The sequence below is a fragment of the Mauremys reevesii genome, linkage group 1, assembly GCF_016161935.1.
Source record: "Mauremys reevesii isolate NIE-2019 linkage group 1, ASM1616193v1, whole genome shotgun sequence".
Classification (NCBI taxonomy): Eukaryota; Metazoa; Chordata; order Testudines; family Geoemydidae; genus Mauremys; species Mauremys reevesii.
The window spans coordinates 299,974,794-299,994,761 of NC_052623.1; the positions used below are offsets into that span (position 1 = coordinate 299,974,794).

At 43.7% G+C, this 19,968-nt stretch overlaps 1 protein-coding gene across 1 annotated transcript in view; it reads left to right on the plus strand.

Annotated features, from left to right (window-relative positions):
* Positions 1-3,313: 3,313 nt before the first annotated feature.
* PPM1H (protein phosphatase, Mg2+/Mn2+ dependent 1H) overlaps positions 3,314-19,968 on the plus strand; it is a 202,388-nt gene continuing 185,733 nt past the window's right edge. The window contains exon 1 of the mRNA XM_039503148.1: positions 3,314-3,549. Coding sequence (XP_039359082.1) covers positions 3,314-3,549 — 236 coding nt within the window. The remainder of the gene's footprint in view (positions 3,550-19,968) is intronic.

The following is a 19,968-nucleotide window of genomic DNA, read 5'->3' on the forward strand; positions in this document are numbered from 1 at the left end:
GCTCTGGATTCTGGATCTTCTTGGCCAGTAAAGGCCAAAGGGATATGGATGCTGGGCCCAGTGCTAATGGAGACTGTCAATGCCTCCCTTAAAGAGTAGGCTTGCTGTCTTCTCTTAAGAAATTATTATTACCAGGGCTTTGGAGTGGAGCTGGAGCGTGGAGCATCTGGAGCAGTGGAGCTGTGGGGTTTTGCCTGGAGCTGGAGCGGAGCTGCAGCACAGTTCCAAAGCCCTGATTATTACAGATTTTGTTCAAGAAATCATGTTAGTGTTGACAATATGATTTTCATCCTGTATCTAATCTTTCCTCAATGGTTAAGATTATTGAAAAAGTTGTGGTGAAATAGCTCTTATGGTATCTACAGGCCTCCCATTTCCTTGATCCTTGTGAATTTGGAAACCAACTGGGTACAGCCAGGGCCGGTGCAAGGATGTTTCGTGCCCTAGGTGAAACTTCCACCTTGCACCCCCCCCCGCGCCTCCACCCTGAGGCACCCCCCCCCGCGCAGCAGCTCCCCCCCTCCGCCCTGAGGTGCCCCCCTTGCGGCAGCTCCCCACCCTCTGCCCTGAGGCACGCCCCTGCTCCTCGCACGAGAACCCGGAGCACGCCGTCGCTGCTTCACTTCTCCTGCCTTCCAGGCTTGCGGCACCTAAGCTGATTGGCACCACAAGCCTGGGAGGTGGGAGAAGTGAAGCAGCCACGGCGTGCTCAGGGAGGAGGCGGGGCAGGGGTGAGCTGGGGTGGGGAGTTCCCCTGCTTGCCGCTCCCCCCCCTTACTTGCTGTAGGCAGCCCTCCCCGCACTCCCCTGCCCAGCTCCCTCTGCGTAAATGCCAGTGGCGACCAGGGTGGCCGAAGATCCGGCCACTGCGGTCGCTGCCGAAGAAAATGGCGCCCCCAAATCCCAGCGCCCTAGGTGACTGCCTAGGTCGCCTAAATGGTTGCACCGGACCTGGGTACAGCACAAAGTCTGCATTGTGGTTGCATTGGCTGATGATCTCTTCCTGGTAATGGCTGAAGATGGCATCTGGGCTGATATTAGATGTCAGCTGCCTCTGACACTGTTGATCATAAGGTGCTGTTGATATGCCACACTGGAAATGCATGAAGCTGCTCTTTAGTGACTTTGTTCTGCTCACAGAAAGATCCAAGATTGCTCTTCTTCCCCACAGGTACTTGGGTGGAGTTCTACAAGGTTCCATCTGCTTGCTCTTCCTATTCTGCATGTTCAGGGGCTCTTGGAAAGGTTAGTGAGGAACATGGGCTGCAATGTTCATCTAGTGAAAATTACAGGTCATTTAACAGGCAAGTGAAAAGGATAGTGAGTGATCTGCTGCTGGAAAGAGGCTGGCTGAGGGATAATTGTACCAAGACAGTAAAAAATACAGGCCATTTAACAGAACCCCAGACATCCTGGGTTTGTCTTCCCCTGTCAATTATGGACAACCCTAGATAATTTTTTTGCCAGTAGTGACACCCCAGTGGAGATATTTAAATTTTAACAAGCCTCTATTGCGCTTTGTTTTTTCTTCACATTTTGTTTAAAATGATGACCCATGCAACTTGACCAGGGAGATAAAACCTGAAATGCACCATTAGTAAGTACTGGAAGGTTTACAACATGTTTCTATCAACCTGTGAGGTGCTAATTTCAAATAGTTTTGCATGTGTAGGTCCTAGAATATAAATGGTGAAGTATTAGCTCCATACCATACTAAACAAACAAACATGTATATAGGATACTTGGTTTTGGGGGCTCTGTATTCCATGGGGCCCTTATCACATACTTAGTGTTACCTTCATTAATCTACCTTTGGCTAAATGGGCTTAATTAACGTCTCAAATAAACAACTTTGAAATGAAAAACTAATGAATATCCTTCAAATTCCTCAGGCCTCCAAATAAAGACTCTGAAACAGACATAATTATTGGGGTTTAGAAATTATCATTCCTATCTACAACACTCACCATGGCCTGTTGTTAAAATTAAAACAAGAGAGCCTACAGGTAAATAAGATCTTAGACCCCAGTCCTGTAAAACATACATACATTTACTTGCCTATGTAAGTGTTCTGAAGGATTGGGATCTTAGTTAATGACTAAGTTTTGACTTTCTTTGTCCATCTATTTTTTTTTAAAACAGGAAAATGTGCGGTGGTGAACTTTATAAGGGAAGGAGGAAGAACTTTATCATTATATAATCCACTTCCTTATACAAATGTAGGCAATATTAAACTGCACATGCTATATATGATCCACGTTTTAACAAGTTGGTTCTTCTAATGGTGTAACCCAACAGACACCAGCAGTTCTGATCCAAACTGCCACCAGTCCTTGAAGAATAACAATCCATACAATTAAATTTTAATACTGTAAATAAACATTCTTTTAAAATACGACCTTCAAAGGCTTTTGTAAGGTATCCCTTTTGTCAGGATAGTTCTGAGCTTCCTTCCTTTGACTTTTAGATTTATCCCGGATTTTAATATCACAGGATTCAAAAATAAAATATCCCACAACACTAGCTGCACTACATTGATTGTAAAGTTGAACCCAGAGTTAGATAAAATTGCAGTGTTAGAAGGAAAGTGCAATTTGTGTCCAAAATGAACGTATTGTTTTACCATGATAAGGAAATATTTTTTTCCTTTTAATCTCCCCCAGAGTTAGCAGCTGCCTCAGGATTTCCCTGTTTCCATCCTGCAATCCTTAATTGCGGGACTCTTTATTTACTTAACGGGAACCCCACTCACATAATCACTTTGGCCAGGGCCACATTCTGATGTCTTCATTCAAGCTGACTTTAGGGGGATCACTGATGTCATAAGCTGCGCTCCCAGATCCCTCCGGGCAGGGCGGGAATTCACACCTGTTTTGTTGCCAGCTTTCTGATTACCCCAACCTGCCCACGATCCTACCCACTCCTCCCCCGTGAAAACATTCCTCAGCGCACCTAAGGCGCCTGCATTGCTGCTGCCGGAGGGGGGAGCTGCCGCCCCAACCCCTCTGCTGCCCCTGCCAAGCCTGTGCCAGGAGGTTTTTTTTTTTTTGCAGCAGGAGGAGCAGGAAGCAGCCCGGGTAAATCACATGACGCAGCCGGCGCCGCCGCTGCTCCTGGGCTTAGTTCAGCGCTCCTCGCACTGGGAGGGGGAACCTGCTGCTGCAGCCGCCGCTGCTCCTCGCTCGTCCCTGCTGGTGAATTTCCTGGCCGCTCGCTCCATGCAGCTCCTCCATTGCGGAAGTGTGGCGGGGGCAGCCTGAGGCGCGGCGCGCTGGCCCTGGAGGGTGCTGCGGGGGCGGCCGGCGGGGGTAACATGCTCACTCGGGTCAAGTCCGCCGTGGCCAATTTCATGGGCGGCATCATGGCTGGCAGCTCGGGCTCGGAGCACGGCGGCGGCTCGGACTTGCCCCTGCGCTTCCCCTACGGGAGACCCGAGTTCCTGGGGCTGTCTGCGGACGAGGTCGAGTGCTCCGCCGACCACATCGCCCGGCCCATCCTCATCCTCAACAAGGAGACCAAGCGCCTGCCCTGGACCACGGGATACGCCGAGTGAGTACAGCAGCCTCCCCGGCTCGGCTCGGCTCGGCTCCCCCCCGCCAGCCCGGGCAAGGGGTGTCAGCTGGCGGCGGCGCTCCGGGGAGGTGTAGGGGGCAGCGGAGCACGCAGGCTAGTTAGTATCCGGGCACATCAAGGGTAATGCACATCAGCCCCTCACCGCTCCTGCCCCCTTCTCTTCCCGTGCCATGGGGCTAGGGCGTCTCTTGTAACACCCTCTTACCCCCCCCCCCCCCGCCTCGCCCCAGCGTGCCCATCTAGCGGGGATGGTTTCTGCCCCTGCTACGGGTGGGTGGTGCAAGTGTTGAGTTGAGTAGGTCTCTTGCTTGGAGCCTCTCACAGGGCAGGCTGCTTTCTCCCTTCCTGAAGTGAACCCCCTGTTTTGCAAAATAATGTTGTTCTGCTTTTCTCTCTGGGCTGCCCCTTAGGCCGGCCGGGGGCAGGAATTCTTACAGACGTTTAATAACCGAATTTTGGCTAATCCAAAATTGGTGCATAAGCGTGTTTGAGTGAGAGGACTATGTTAGGTGGCTATCTCTGGTTGTGTTGCTGGAGAGGATGGGGATCTAGGATTTAACATATCCCTTCCCAGGCCTGTGCAGTTCAGAGCGTAACACCAGTGTTTGTCATTGATCACTCCCATTCTAAAAAATTTCCATCCTCCTTTCTCCAACATATTGGCTCGGGGAGCTGGGCTAGGAAGGTGGAATGAAGGAGACTACAGTAGTTCTCTGGTGCTCTTGCACCCCAGCTCATCTTCTGCACCTCAGACTCCTGCACAATCACAATTGATGTTTACAGCTGTACTACATACTTAATTTTCCTCAGTCAAAGGATTAAAATGATAAACTGCTCTTCTAAATCCTGGTGATAATTGCTGGTGACCAAATGTATTGTGAATGCCCAGATAAGGGGGGATTTGATGAAAGTGAGACTTTTGTACTCTTTGAAAATGACTATCAGCATTGGGTTGTGGTGGGGAAATAAATCAGTTGAGCAGCTTTATGTGTTTATTGCTGACTTGAATGAAAATATGCACTGACACTAAACTTGATTTAGGTAGTTTGTGGAGAAGCTTATTAACAAGGAATGGTGAAGAGACAAGTTCTTGTGCAGCTTCCTTTAGAGCTAGCTGCATTCAAGTACATTTTGTGCTGGCCTAATATCCTCCCTCTGATGCACTGAAGAGCCAAGACTTCCTATTGAAAATATTGTATTGAAGATCCATGTTTAAGAGGGACTTGAGGATCCCAAGCTCTAAACGAATGGAAAGGAAACATACTGTGAAGATATGGACAAGCTGAGAAATGAATAGTTCTGGCCGCTCACTGCAGTGCCCATAGTTCATTGCCTTGAGTTGTATCGTTGCTGTTTATTTTGGAAGGAATTGTGTATCTGGTCAGTAGCCAGTTCCAGTCTTAAGCACAATCAAGGCAAGTGACCTCTTAGGGCCAGTTCTTCAAGAGCAGGACACAAAGTACAGAGCTTGCTTGGATCGGAGGCCCCATCCCACTGTTCAACAAGGGAACCGGTTACAGAGAGACTTATGTGCTGCTGCATGATTTGGCTCCCGTTGAATTCACTATTAGTTTTACCATTTGCTTCAGTGGGAGCATGATTGAGGTCTGGAGATTACAAACTGTAAGGCCAACCATGGCAATAGCAATGCATAAATTACAGAAGCTACAAACAATCCAGGAGCTGGGAGAGAGAGATCCTCCTTTCTGTGAGGCTCTGTCTCCTAGGACCTAATGCAATGCCGTGTCTACACTAGAGAGCTTACAGTGGCATAGCTGTACCGATGAGCTGCACCGCTATAAGGTCTCCTATGTAGCCGCTCTATGCCGACAGGAGAGAGCTCTCCCGTCGACATAATTAAACCATCCCCAACGAGTGCCAGTAACTATGTTGGCGAGAGAAGCTATCCTGCCAACATAGTACTGGCCACACTGGCATTTCTGTTGGTGTAACATATATTGATCAGAGGGGGCGTGGTGTGGGTTGTTTTTTTTTCCACACTCCCGAGTGACATAAGTTATACTTACAAAAGTGGTAAAATAGACATAGCCTTTAAAGGTAAAAGAAAAACGAACTCTGACAACTTTAGGAGTAGAAGCAAGGCCTTAATGAGCAAATATAGCCCTATAAAAAGGTACAAATGATCTGTTCTAACATGATTGGAAGTGCTAAAATGTAAAATGGGATTTAGAGATTTTTAAATTTTCTTTTTCCTCATGATTTTAGGGACCATCAAACAACTTCTCTGTGAGCTATCAAAATGGGTGAGGTTTGAATGTTTATAAAACTTTAAATTGTTCTGGTCCTAAAATAATCTGTAACTCAATCGTTCTTTACCAAAGGGGCTAACTGAAGTCCAATGATTCGCTAACGGACATGGCAAGTCAGTAATGAAGTACGAAATAGATTGTTGTTAGTGGACTAATCACATGTCTGGGAGTCCAACAAAGTTTTAATGTGGAATGAGTCTTTCAAGAAAGAAGAGTGTGATGCTAGAAAACAAAAGCATAGTGGGACATTGTATTCCTTATATGAATTAATGTTTGCAGATAGCCATTTTCTTTATGGTGGTTGTGATAAGTAAAAGAAGGTCTTCATCTTACCTGTATGATTAACACTGCAAAAGTGAAATTTATTTGGTGTTCAGTTAACGTGCAGGACCTGTTGGTAGCTATGTGAAAAGAGACAATCCATTAGTTTCGCACAGCTTTTAAGGCCTGATCCAACTCCCATTGAACTCATTGGGAGACATTTATTGACTTCAATGGGTGTTGAATAGGGCCCATTGGGAGCTCTTCCACTGCTGAAGAAAGAGGGGGAAATAGTCTCCTTAGCAATTTTTTCCCCTAATGTTCGTCTCGGAAATGAATTTCTAAAACTTTTGAAATTGTGTTTCACAGTAGAATACCAAGATATTGTTTACAGAAATAAGCAAATGTCAAAATTGCACCATCTTCCCAATGCAAAGCAGGAAAAACAGTCATTACTGAGCAAAGAAAATGGATGTGGGTTCAGGGAGTTGTTGTATTACAAAGGAAAACAATGGCAAACTCTTCATGTTTGCCAACTTCACATTTATTTTTTGCAGGGGGTGGAGGCTAACAACTTTTGTGGCTTAATCATGACAGGATTTGGTGTTTATATATATATAAAATGACCTGTTCTTCCCTCAGCTCAACATACAATTTGGTGATAATGGGTGTTATGCCCATATATCAAGGGGAGAATAGAGATGGCAGAAATTTAAAATCGCCTGGAAAAGGGATAGGAAGGTGGAATGTATTTTTAAAAAAAGTTGATTTGCTTTATTGTAAAGAACTAAGTCCTCCTACACTACTTTTTAACATTTGTACTGTAACGGAATGTTTTCTTTTCTATAGATATCTCCCATAGTAATTTAATCAAAGGGATAGCAGAGGGAAGTCTGCTATCCCTGTGCAGTAACTCATGACATAATATTTGAGGATGAGACTTAGTCCTTGCTTCTGTAGTTTTTGCTTAAGAGGCAAGGCTAGAAAAGACTGTTCTTAACTCCTTTTCCATTGTGTTTTGAAGTGCATCTTCTAGATGCAGAATTATCTATCTGTGATCAACGCGATGTCTTTATTTCCATATTGGAATTCCTTTACTAACTTCTTTACCTCAATATCTTGTCAGCTCTTTGCATAAACAAGTCCCTACCTAGAAATCAGCAACAACTATGAAAATCTAGGCATGAGTAAAGAAAGCAAATGCACTCTTACTGTACATGGGATGAAATCAATTTTCCTATTACAGATAGTAGGATCCTTTTAGGTTTCACATAATGTTTGTAACAGACATGGCAGTTTACTTATGGCTCCAGAGGTCCTTTTATTGTTGGCATCCATCTTCAAGGCATCATACAAATTTGAGTCAGCATTTAGAATCTATTCTGATAGGCTAGAGATCTTTATTTAGATATATATTTTAGTACTGGCTAAACTCAGACTACTGGGACCACAGACAAAATAAGGTCTCCAGTCACAAAGATGAAGGAAGCCTTTACTTCAATGATTTCTTCCATAATTGATCCCCAAAGAGATGGGATCTTTATGATCTCTCACTATCTTGTGACTAAAGTGATAATGGTAACTGCTTGGGTCCCACCATATCTTGCCATAATTAAATGGTATTTGCTGCCAAGTCTGGAGTTATCCCTTGGAACAACCCATCCTTCTTTCCCCTTTTCTCTTGCATCTCCCATGTTAGCATTTCAGGATGTTTTCTTTTACAGAAATGTTACAATTTGTTCACAAGTTAACTTATTTGTAAGGATTTGCTACACAACAATTTACTAAACTCAGCAAAATTAAGTGACAACATTCTGGTTTGTTTCTAATGTTGATTAATAAACTACCCTTTCTTAAAATCTGAGATTTGCAGTCTGGTATCATTCTGTACATTCCACATTCAGGTGGAATTGTACAACAATGTGGATACTATGTAGAGCAAAAAAAAAAAAAAAAAAAAAAAAGAAAAGAAAAAATCCTCAAGAATAAGTATTGTTTCTTCCTGGTATCTGAGTATGGGATCTGCAGGGACTCGCTGAGGTTTCCTTATTTGCTTATTCACTGAACAGTTGTCATCTTGGAAAACAACCTCCCTTCTAGCTGTTACTTCAGCCAGAAGAATTGACACCTATCAAGCTTTGACAATAGAGCCACCCTTTCTTTAGAATGACAAAAGACAGTTATTTCTTTCAACTAGACACTTCCTTTATTCCAAAGGTAACTTATAATCATGCAATTTTGTGCATCAAAAAAACCCGTGTCTCAAATCGGTGGTGGTGTTTTGGGGTTTTGTTTGTTTGTTTGGCTGGTTGGTTTTTTACTTTATGATGAGAGAGGTTCTGACTCACCTGATACATACAGCCCTATCAAACTATCTTAAAGCACTGGTAACTTTAGAATAAACATTATGCCAATGTTTCTTTCGTATAACACCACTGACTTCTGTTGATTTTTACATCAAGGATTAATATATTTTTTATCAACAATTCAAGATACAATTTCTTTTTTTCCCAGCTGTACTGTACCTCTAATGAAAAAGAGTAATTGTTTTAAATACACTTGGTCTTCTCTACCTAACATACCTTCTTTTTTTTTTTTTTTTGAGAAGTGGTCAGCTTGAGCATGGAAAAGTTCCCATTTGACATTTAGCCATCTGACATTTTGCAAAGTACCTTCTGTTTTCCTGAATGTTGGGCCATTCTCAAGAGACATTAGGTCTGTCCTCTTGATGGCTTTACATTCTGCCATACATAACTTGTCTGTTGGTCTTTTGCTTATTTAGATTATCCTGTTAATAGGAGGGAAGCTCACTGTGAAGTTATTCCTATTTTCTTACAGCAGTTTCCTCAATGTACACTGCTTTCCCATCACCCTCTTCTCAAGAGAACGGGTGCTGACTCTGCTTTCAGCCTTGTTTCACGCTTGCTAAACAGACTAATGAACTAAGGCTACTAAAATAACTTTTTATAATTTTAAAACTATAGGATTAAACTAAATAACTGATTGACAATGGTGTCTTAGCTGTGCACATAGCTAACCTGGATAACTACATGTTCCTATCACAGGCCTGGTCTACACTACGCGTTTAAACCGGTTTTAGGAGCCTAAAACCGATTTAACGCCACAACCATCCACACTAAGAGGCCCTTTATATCGGTATAAAGGGCTCTTTAAACCGGTTTCTGTACTCCTCCCTAACGAGAGGAGTAGGGCTAATATCGGTATTAACATATCGGATTGGGGTTAGTGTGGCCGCAGATCTACGGTATTGGCCTCCGGGCGGTATCCCACAGTGCACCACTGACCGCTCTGGACAGCAATCTGAACTCGGATGCAGTGGCCAGGTACACAGGAAAAGCCCCGCGAACTTTTGAATATTTCCTGTTTGCCCAGCGTGGAGCTCCGATCAGCACGGGTGGTGATGCAGTTAAAAATCAAAATAAAGAAAGAGCTCCAGCATGGACGATGCAGACGTGATCACTGTAAGGGCAGGCAAATCTGTTCTATCAGCGAAAATCATTTTTTAAATATCTCCAGACAGATGCCATAGCAGGGACTCAGCGCACTGCTGCGTGGCAAGCGTAATGGAAAGCCAAAGAATCAAATGGACGCTCATGGACTGGAGGACTCAAGCTATCCCACAGTTCCTGCAGTATCCGAAAAGCATTTGCATTCTTGGCTGAGCTCCAAATGCTTCTAGGGTCAAAAACAGTGTCCGCGGTGGGTCAGGGCATAGCTAGGCAATTTACGCACCCCCGCACCCACCCCCAGAAGTGAAAGGGAAAACAATCCTGTCTTGACTCTTTTACATGTCACCCTATCTTTACTGAATGCTGCAGATAGACGCGATGGTGCAGCACTCAACACCAACATTCTTGCTCCCCCCCCGCCATGGGTGGCTGATGGTTCAATATGACTGATACCCATCGTCATCATCAGCCTATTGGCACATGGGGCAGTGCAAAAGGACTGGTAACCATGTGTACTAGCATCGGTCAGGTCGATCAAGGGCGCCTGGTCCTAATTTTTCCTGGTAGATGGTACAATATGGCTGATAACCATCATCATCATAGCAACAGGGGGCTGAGCTTCATCAGCCCCCACCCTTCATGTGTAAAGAAAAGATTCAATTGCCCCTGGACTAGCAGCAGGATGCTGGGCTCCTCTCCTCCACACTCCTTAATGTCCTATGTGGACTATCATAGCAACTGGAGGCTGCCTTCCACTCATTTCTCACTAACAAGTATTCCTGCATTCTTTATTACTTCATCACACAAGTGGGGGGACAATGCTATGGTAGCCCAGGAAGGCTGGGGAAGAATGGAATGAACAGGTGGGGTTGTTGCAGGAGCACCCCCTGTGAATAGCATACAGCTCATAATCTATGCAGGATCTGACACAGAGCAGCTGTGCTCTCTGGTTCTCTGATACAGTGGTTCTCTAGTACACTTGCCCATATTCTAGGCAGGACTGATTCTATTTTTAGATACCAAAAAGGAGGGATTGACTCAGGGAGTCATTCCCAATTTTGCTTTTTGCCCCTGGCTAAGAGCAGCCAGGGGCACTTATGACAGCAGCAAATGGAACAGTGCAAAAGGACTGGTAGCCATGCCCATCTTATTACCAATTTATGGTATGGTAGATGGTACAATATGGCTGATAACCATCTCTGCTATCATGCAAAAGCATGCAGCTGTGTAGCACTGCTGAATCGCCTCTGTGAGCGGCATCTAGTACACATACAGTGACAGTCACAAAAGGCGAAACAGGCTCCATGATTGCCATGCTATGGCATCTTCCAGGGCAATCCAGGGAAAAAAAGGCATGAAATGCTTGTCTGCCGTTGCTTTCCCAGCGGAAGGAGTGACTGACGACATTTACCCAGAACCACCCGCGACAATGATTTTTGCCGCATCAGGCACTGGGATCTCGACCCGGAAATTCAAAGGGGGGGGGAGGCTGCGGGAACTATGGGATAGCTACGGAATAGCTACCCACAGTGCAATGCTCCAGAAATCGACGCTAGCCTCGGACCATGGACGCACACCACCGATTTAATGTGTTTAGTGTGGCCGCGCACACTCGATTTTATACAATCTGTTTTGTTAAACCGATTTATGTAAATTCGGAATAATCCCGTAGTGTAGACGTACCCACATTTACTCTCATCCTTCCTCCTCCATTCCCTTCATTTGTTTTACACTCATTCGTTGTTGTCTTAAAGTAGATCAGAAACTCTTTAGGACAGAGGTGTTTCTTCTGTTTTGTGTATGTATGGGGCCTTGGTACTGGTTAGGGTTTGGGGGCTAACCTGTAATACAGTGATAAAGGTCAGTCCACTTTCTTTTACTCCAGAATATATTTAGGGCTAGCAAACTTTTCTTGGATTTACTGGGGAATAGCCCAGCTAGTTGTACTGAAGGAATTTCATTCAGGAAATAAGCAGGCACTTTCCCATACTAAGAAATCATTCTTTAACAGATTTGACAGTAAAACAATGCTCTAGTTCTACTCCAACTGGATTAAATGCTAATATGTATTTCTTGTAGCTCAAAACTCAGTGCTATAATTTCTTTTGTAAATTAATAAGAGTCTAAGTGATAAGGTCCCAGCCAGCCTTGTCTGGCCTTCTTATTTCCTCATTTCTCAGTATCTCACCTTCCTACGATCTCTCTGAGAAACTCCTGTAGATGCCCCTTCAAAGTATTCAATGGCTGTCTTTGATACTGTTCTGAACTGGACTATCTATGACCATATGCGTAAAGCAAATTTTGCCTTAACTCCTTTCTAAATTGTGCTTTGATCTCTGCTGTTTGTTTGAATAGTTGGGCAAGGTTTTTGCTCTGTGTGTGTGTGTATTTCCTTAATAGATTTGAAACATTGATGACTTCTTTTCCCAACGGTGCTCTTCTTTTTTGATGAAACACATATATCCAGTGTTTTCGGGCTCTTTTCATAATGTTACACTTTAGATGTCTTTCAATATTATGTTTTTTTCTGCACTGCAGGCCTGCACTAGCAATTACATTTTCTCTGCGGTGTGGTGATCACTGACCCATAATGGACGTAGAGCTCTAGGTGAAGTATTGTGTAACTGTTGCCTTATACAGCATCATTATAGTGCCACGTTGTTACAGCAATAATATTTTGGAAACAGGGAGGAAAAACAGGATATGATTTTTTTTTTCTTGATGTGCTGGTTCTTTTCTTAAGCTGATGACATTGCAAGTAATTTTCTCTTACTGTATTACTTACTCAGATTCATTGCCTTTAAGCTGGATGTACAAGAATATTGCTTGAAAGACTAAAGACCAAAATATAAAGACTGAAAGTGCCAGCCCAAAGTTTCTAACTTCTGAGACAAGATAGTGGAAACATGCTGTACAGGAATGACTTGAATTACCCTTCATATGATAATACTTAGGATCTTAACATTACATTAAGCCTTGTAACAACCCTCTGAGGTAGGCAAGTACTATTATTTCAACCATGCCAATGGGTAAACTGAGGCACTGAGGTTCTTACTTGCCTATGGCTGATGGAAGAGCCTGGAATAGAACCTATAAGTCCTGACTCCCAGTCCCTTGTTCTAACCCTCAGACCACACTGTTAACAGGAAATAACACAGCAGTTGTGCTCATGTGAATTAAAAGTAGTTTATCATTTCTGGGAGCTGCTGTTTCCAGTAATCAGTTAGCAGCATGACTCATGTTCCCACTGTAAACAGGTTTCTTATAGGCTGTGCTAATTCTGCTCTGTATGATTTCAGTAAGAAGTACGTATGGTAAAAGAAGAACTCTGAAACAAGCCTCCTGCTCTTGTTCTCCTGGCCTCTCTCTACTCAGGGATGAACACGCACAAAGTTGAATTTCAGTATTTGATTTAAATTCTAGAGAACAATGAATTCTTGGTTTCCTTCTTTAGTTGAGAGCACTAGATTTAAAGTGTGGCCTGATGAATTACTTTAAAATTCAGATCCTCTGGGTATGTGGTCTTCTTATGTAATGTAATATATTAAACTTCTCTTCAAGCCCATATTCCTTCACCCTCCTGCAAAACAGACTACAGAAATAACACATTTACAAGGGCTTTAGAAATTCCACTCCTCCCATGAGAGCTAGGACTTAACATTTATGTAATGCCTTTAATCTGCCAAGTGCTTTGCTTTGAAAATAAATTAATATTTGCAATCTGGGGAAGGTTATGTGTAGGTTAATATTTCCATTTCACTGGTGAAGAAATTGAGGCAGAGAGGTTGAGACCTGCAAAGGGTATGAGCACTGGAAGTGGGTCTCAGGAGTTCCTGGCTCTCAGCCCTCTGCTTAGACCAGTGCTTTCCATGCCTTTGGGCACTTGGCTTTTGCGGCACAATTTTTGTCATTTTTGGAACTAAAGGGAGTAAGGTAAATCATTTGTCTTAACATTTTCATTATCGTGTAGTGTGAATGCATGCAGTTTTGAAGGAAACAAGATAGGAATGCAGCCCTGAACTGTGTTAATTGCCTATCTACAGCTGGAATGCTGGAGCTATGACTACTTATGAAATTCAGAATGAAGTTGTGAAGTCTAGATTGGAGAGAGAAGGTCTAGAGCAGCATTCCAGGACTGCTGAACTATAGTAAGAACTGTATCCTAGGAGATCCTGTGGTTTCATGGAATTAAAGGAGAGAGAAAAGAACTGTCATTTGAGAAGCCAATGCAACTCATTTCAGTTGTTTAGCATGTGTTTCCTAGTTCACTGTAATTTTCATTCTTATTTTCCACACTGGGGCTTCCTTCACTAGCTGAATTCCGTGAAGCTCTGGCATTGATAACCAATCTGGGAGGAGGAGTGCCACCCTATTACCATCTCTATAATTGGTAGGAATGGAGCAGATCTGGTGCAAAACTGTGTTACTCTGTTGTCTTTCCCTGTTCTTTAGAAAGAACAGTCTGTCCGTTTCACTCTGAGATAACGTCAGTTTCTTACTAACTCCAGTGGACATATCTGCAGGATAAGAAACACTGTCAAATGCTTTGGGCTCAAACTTTGACTCAATGTTCCTTCAAAAGAATTATATTCTGGTGGAGGAAGATCCCAGATCCCAATATGTTTTATTTTTAATTCTCCATTTTACCATTGAGCTATTTATAGCAGCCTCCAATAACTGTTGCTTTGGAAGAACCAATACAAAATGATCTGTGCTTTTTGGTTCCTTCTGTGTCCCCCTGTGCCGTTAAGGTCCCTTTGCAGAATCTGGTTTACCTACTCCATCTGCACATTGGTCTGTGGATGATATGTAGAGGAGGTGAAGAGTTCTACCCCCAAGAGTTTGAAGAGCTCTCACCAGAAACAGGAGATGCACTGTGGGCCTTGATTCAACACAATGCCTGCTGGTGGTCTGTGGAGCTGGACGATGTGCTCAAGAAAGAGGCAGGCAGTTTCCAGAGTGGTGAGAACCATGCAAGAGGGGATAATGTGTGCAGTCTTGCTCAGGAGATCAACAGAGAGTGGGGTTGTTCTAATATGAAATCCAGGGCTGAGACTGGGTCAGTAGGGGCTGAAGGAGACCAAACGCCCTTCCTCAAGGGTTCTTGGTCCAGGAACACAGGTTTCAGGAGTCAGTGCATTTCCTAACATATGACTATATTCATGGCCACCGGACATTTTTCAAAACCAAGTTCCTGGTTTTAGTTTGGCTGAATTGGCATGTGAGCCAGGAATCATGACATAGTTTGAGAACCTTGAGTCTAGGCTGGCCGTCTGAAACATAAATGCAGTGTGTCTGGTGGAGAATTCCATAGTGTAACTGAAACTCTGAATCATGTTGAGTGCCCGCATCATCCAGGGTCTGGGTGGCAAAAGTGTCGTGAGGCAGCAGGAATTGAATGAGGCACATTTAGGTTTCTGTCCACTGTTCCAAAGACAAACTTGAATGGCTTAAGTAGGGTGGAAAATGGTGTCCCACATAATGTAACTTGGCCAGTTCATGCTTGCAGGACAGGACATCTGTCTTCCCATTTCTCATACGTGGCTGATATGTTACAACTAAATCAAATTGGGCAAAGAAAAGGGATCTGGCATTGGTTTAGGTTTCAGGCCATACTCCAGATTTTTGTGATCCATTAAGGATCTGAACTGGGGATTGGGATTCTTCAAGAAGGCAATGCCACTCCTCAGAAGTTGCCTTAATTTCAAGCAGCTCCTTATCCTAGATGTCATAGTTCCACTTGGCTGGGTTTGTCTTTCTGGTGCAACCCAGAGCAGTGAGAGGTTGTGTCACTGCTTATTCTTTAACCCTGCATCCCTTAAACTGCTCTGCTGCTGTAGCTCCCTGTCTGGATTCTCCTAGCCAGCACACAAGCATGTGTTTCTGTATCTGTGAGTTAGACAGCCCTGGTTCAGCAACTCTAACACCAGCAGAGTTACACTCCAGCTACACTCTGGTCTCCACCAGCTTTGGTTACACTAGCCAAGTGACCCCAAAACCATCTGCACCCAAACTTCCCCCAAACCATTAGCCCTGAAATATCCAGTACTCTCCTGGAACGCTTTAGAGAAGTAATAAGGTCTGTTGTTGGTTTAAAGAGACAAAAGCACAGTAGCTGATTGCTTTAACTGGAGTTAATAATCACTTCAAACACATTTGATTTAGCTTAAAACAAATGTATTAACAAAAGAGAGAGGTTTTAAGTGAGTTCACGGATAAGGGATAAAAGTTAGAAATGGTTACAAGCAAATAAAAGTGAAAAGGGGCTTTCTGCTGACGAAGACTTACCTTGAACCAAGACTGTAATTTTGTTGAGAGTCTTACGAGACCTCCTTCCAGCAAGACGGCTGACCATTCCCTTGGTCAGGATCTCCCACGAAGTCCAAAGTGTTTGCTTCATTTGTCGTCTTAGGTGAAAAAACTTGGGGTTGTTTTGCCCATCTCTTTATAGTTCCATGTACCTTTGAAATTGATTCTTCTGAAGGGTACCCCAGATAAAGTTCATTAGTTTATTCTGAGTAGAAGAGCTGCGATGTCAGGAAAAAAAGGCTCCTTGCTGTTTCCTCCCATGCTGGTAGTTGCTACTATGGAAATTATTTCTCCTGCTGCAGCCTCTGATACAAATGAATAGCCCATTGAATTTGGGCTATCCTAGTTTGAGGTGTCAGCCTCTTTGATTTGTCTGGAGGAAATCTGTTTATCAACTCCCCATGACATGCCTGGTTTAAACAGATTTCAAAGCACACTATTAATGAGCACCCATAATTTCTCATTCAGCATTGTTACATGTATTTTAAATATTATTGACCAGTGTGGTTTTAGTTTTCAAATGATACCACACAATGCATATTTTGTACAAAAATCATTGCAGTAGTGTGTAAGGTGTGAATACAATGGTGCCTATGGTCACAGTTCTGATGGCCGGTTATGAATCTTAATACTTAGGTCAAGAAGTGAGTCCAGGCTGGCTGGGAGTTCTGCCCTCACCAGTTCATCACGTTCAGGCTGAGCCAGAGGTTGTGGCACTGAGCAGCCTCATTTCATTCAGTGTCCGTCACAAGGTGCCGAAAGTCTGCAGCATAGCTGGCTATCCTCTGGACTCTCTGCCGCAGGACCTGCAGTGCAGCCTTGGCTGTGTGCATGCAGTTCAGGTAATCAAAAACAACCAACGTGGCACAGGCACGCTCTTCAAACTGGCCCAGAAGAGGACTAGTCTTCTCAAGCCAAGAAGGCCCATGCCAGTGCTTCTCCTGGCAGGGTTGGTGGGAACAGGAGCCACTGATGGTTCAAAAAACCCATGGTTGACAAAACTGGGCATGTTTAGTCTTGAGAAAAGAAGACTGAGGGGCGACCTGATAAGTCTTCCAATATGTAAAGGGCTGTTATAAAGAGGCCGGTGGCCAGCTGTTCTCCATGTGCCCTGAGTGTAGAACAAGAAGTAATGGGCTTAATCTGCAGCAAGGGAGGTTAAGGTTAGATATTAGGAAAAACTTTTCTAACTATTAGGGTAGGTAAGGTCTGGAATAGGCTTCCAAGGGAGGTGGCTGGTGTCCCCATCATTTTAAAACTTTAAAAAACAAGTTGGACAAACATCTGTCAAAGATGGTCTATGTTTACTTGGCCCTGTCACAGTGCAGGGGGCTGGACTTGATGGCCTCTCAAAGTCCCGTCCAGCCCTTCATTTCTATGATTCTATGAGGGGCATGAACAGTCGGTGGTGTAGTGTTTACCCATGAGGCTGCAGTCTGTGCCTGCAGGGTGCTAACCTGAGTTTATAGACTCTGCAGGAGCTTCATTAACTCTGTCATGGGGATGTGGGCCCTTGTGGGGTACACCCTGGCAGCACAGCCTGCTTTTGTCCCTTATGGGCTGCTCAAACTGTCAGGCACAGGGACATGGGCAGTCAGGCCTAGTGGCTGGAGCAAGGGCACAGGTCACAGTGAGTCAGGAACCAGGAGTCCGAGCCAAGGGTGAGAGCCAGAGTCAGGAACCACGCAGGAGAGCAGGGCTGGAGAGGACTAGGCAGGACAGAAGCAGGGCTGGGAACAAGACAGGATGAGGGCTGGAGCCAGGCTAGGAGCAGGGCAGGTACAGGAGAGATTATAGCTGAGGGCATGTGCACTGAGCAGCCAGAGATCAGTTGCTGCTGGGTTTAGGAACAGGCCTGCTGACTTCCTCAGCCATCAGTGGTCAAGCAGGTGGCCGTTCTGTGGCTCAGTTGTTCTCATGGGCTGCTTGGAGACTGGGCAGGTACAACTGCAAGTCCTTGTTCCTGACAATACACAGATCTTTCCAGGTGGTGGTACCCCTCGGGAGACGTTATAACCTGAGTGAATTTGCTGAATCTCTCCCTCTGTGAGTTCCTGAAGGGCTTGGGTCCTCTCCCCATCCTCCCCATGGAATTACATACAATCCCTGGCCCAAAATGGTACTTACATTTAATATAGTAAAATCTCCCAAAGATATTCCAGGAAATTGCTGGATTTGTCTTACAGATCGTTTAGAAAAACATCTGATCTTGATTTGAAAATTGCCAGTGATGGAGAAGCCACCACAACCGTTGGTACAGAGTTCCAGTAGTTAATGACCCTGACTGTTATGCTCCTAAATCCTTTAGTTCTAACTCTGAGGACCAATTTTTGCAAATTTTGACCTAAATTAATTTACTAAGGTCACAGAAGAAATGTGACTGGTGATAGAACCTAGCTCTTCTGACTCTTAGTCAAATCATACCAGATGTTACACTTAAAAGTAAATTCTATAGAATTGGTGTTTTATTCCGATACATCCATATGTCAGTGGACTGCCATGAGCAGTACAGGCCATGGTCCTGCAGTTCTTTGCAGGCGCTCAGACTGAGCCCATGTGGGTCACGACTTGAGTCACATGAGTCCCCACTTGTACCTTCCACCAAGAGAAGTTGGGCCAATAAAATATATTATCTCACCCATCTTCTCTCTCTCAAATGTTTATATCGCAATCTGCATATATTGGTCGTACACCTTGTTTTTATGGTACCTCACTGTCTTCTCCTTGAGCACATTGGGTCTGTTGCTGATCTGCTACGTGTTGGTGCAAATCCTAATAACTCCATTGGTTTCAGTGAAGTTACTAAGGTTTTACACCAGTATAACTGAGATCTGAATCTGCCATCCTCTATTGTTGGTCCAAAGTCTGTTGTAAGTTTTGGCCTTTTAAACATGGTTCATGGCCTTTTAAAGTAGTTTTTATGTATTTTTGGGAAGAGATAGTATTCAGGGAATGCTAACTGCTCTTGTCAGCTGTGCTCTAATTAAACACGTTTCTAAGCAGTACGTGGCCTTAGGCACCAATTTATCGAGTAAAAATTTCCAAGTTCCCTAAATTATTGGTTATAAACACTTTTAAATAGCAATGGTGCCTGGTCTCAGTGTTACCATAACACAGCTGATATTTCAGGGGTATGTATTGTTTGGATTGAAATTTGGTGTAAGATCTCAACCCAGAATTTTATTTAAGCTAAAATTTATTTTCCTTGAGTTAGATATTTGTAAGTGGTATGTGGCAAGAGGAGGCAGTGGTTAAATAAACTACAGTTGGACTGAGTGCTATAGATAAGGTTTCAGAATAGTTTCCGTTCTAACCCCCTGTCTTCAATTTGTCATAACTTTTTGAAACCTTTGTCTTTCAGAAGTTTTCCATGTCTGGTTTCTGCCCAGAGCTACAATTTATATAAAATTAAAAAAAAATTCAAATTTTGAGCATTTAACAATGCAGCTGGGTCACTGTATAAATGTTCTTTGTATGGAATATGTCCTTGGATTCAGACGTTTACAGTTCTATAATTTAAGAACTAGTGATCACAAAGTTAAATCATGCCAGTGATCACTGTTCATATAATCATGAGTTAAATCATAAAGTTTGTAACAGCTGTTAGATGGATGAGCGACTTTGGAATTCTTTAAGTGGCTGCAGTAACTGTTTCTGTAACACTGTAAAGTTCCATGGTACCAAATATAAGACTGCCGGAATCTGGTGAATGCCAGGTTCTTGCCAGCTCTTTCCCTCCAGCTCATATGTTTGGGAGAATGCTCTGAACAATGGGCTGCTGAATTTCATTCCTCCCAAGAAAATCCTTAATTGAGATCCATTACCTAAAATACCTTTGCAGAACAAACTTTCCAAAATGTACGCTGAAACGCACCTTCTTTCAGATGGCGTCTCCCTCCAATGTACTCCTCATTGTCTGTTTAAGGCCTCTTTACTCCTTACTAAAAGCACAGAGCCCACAAGTACTTCTTGGTGGATTATTTCAGCATCCCCCTAATCCCCTAAAATCCCAGGTCTGAAGATAATTCTATTACTTATTAATAAACTAATGTCTCACAGAATGCAGCTGGCATGTGAAAATGTGG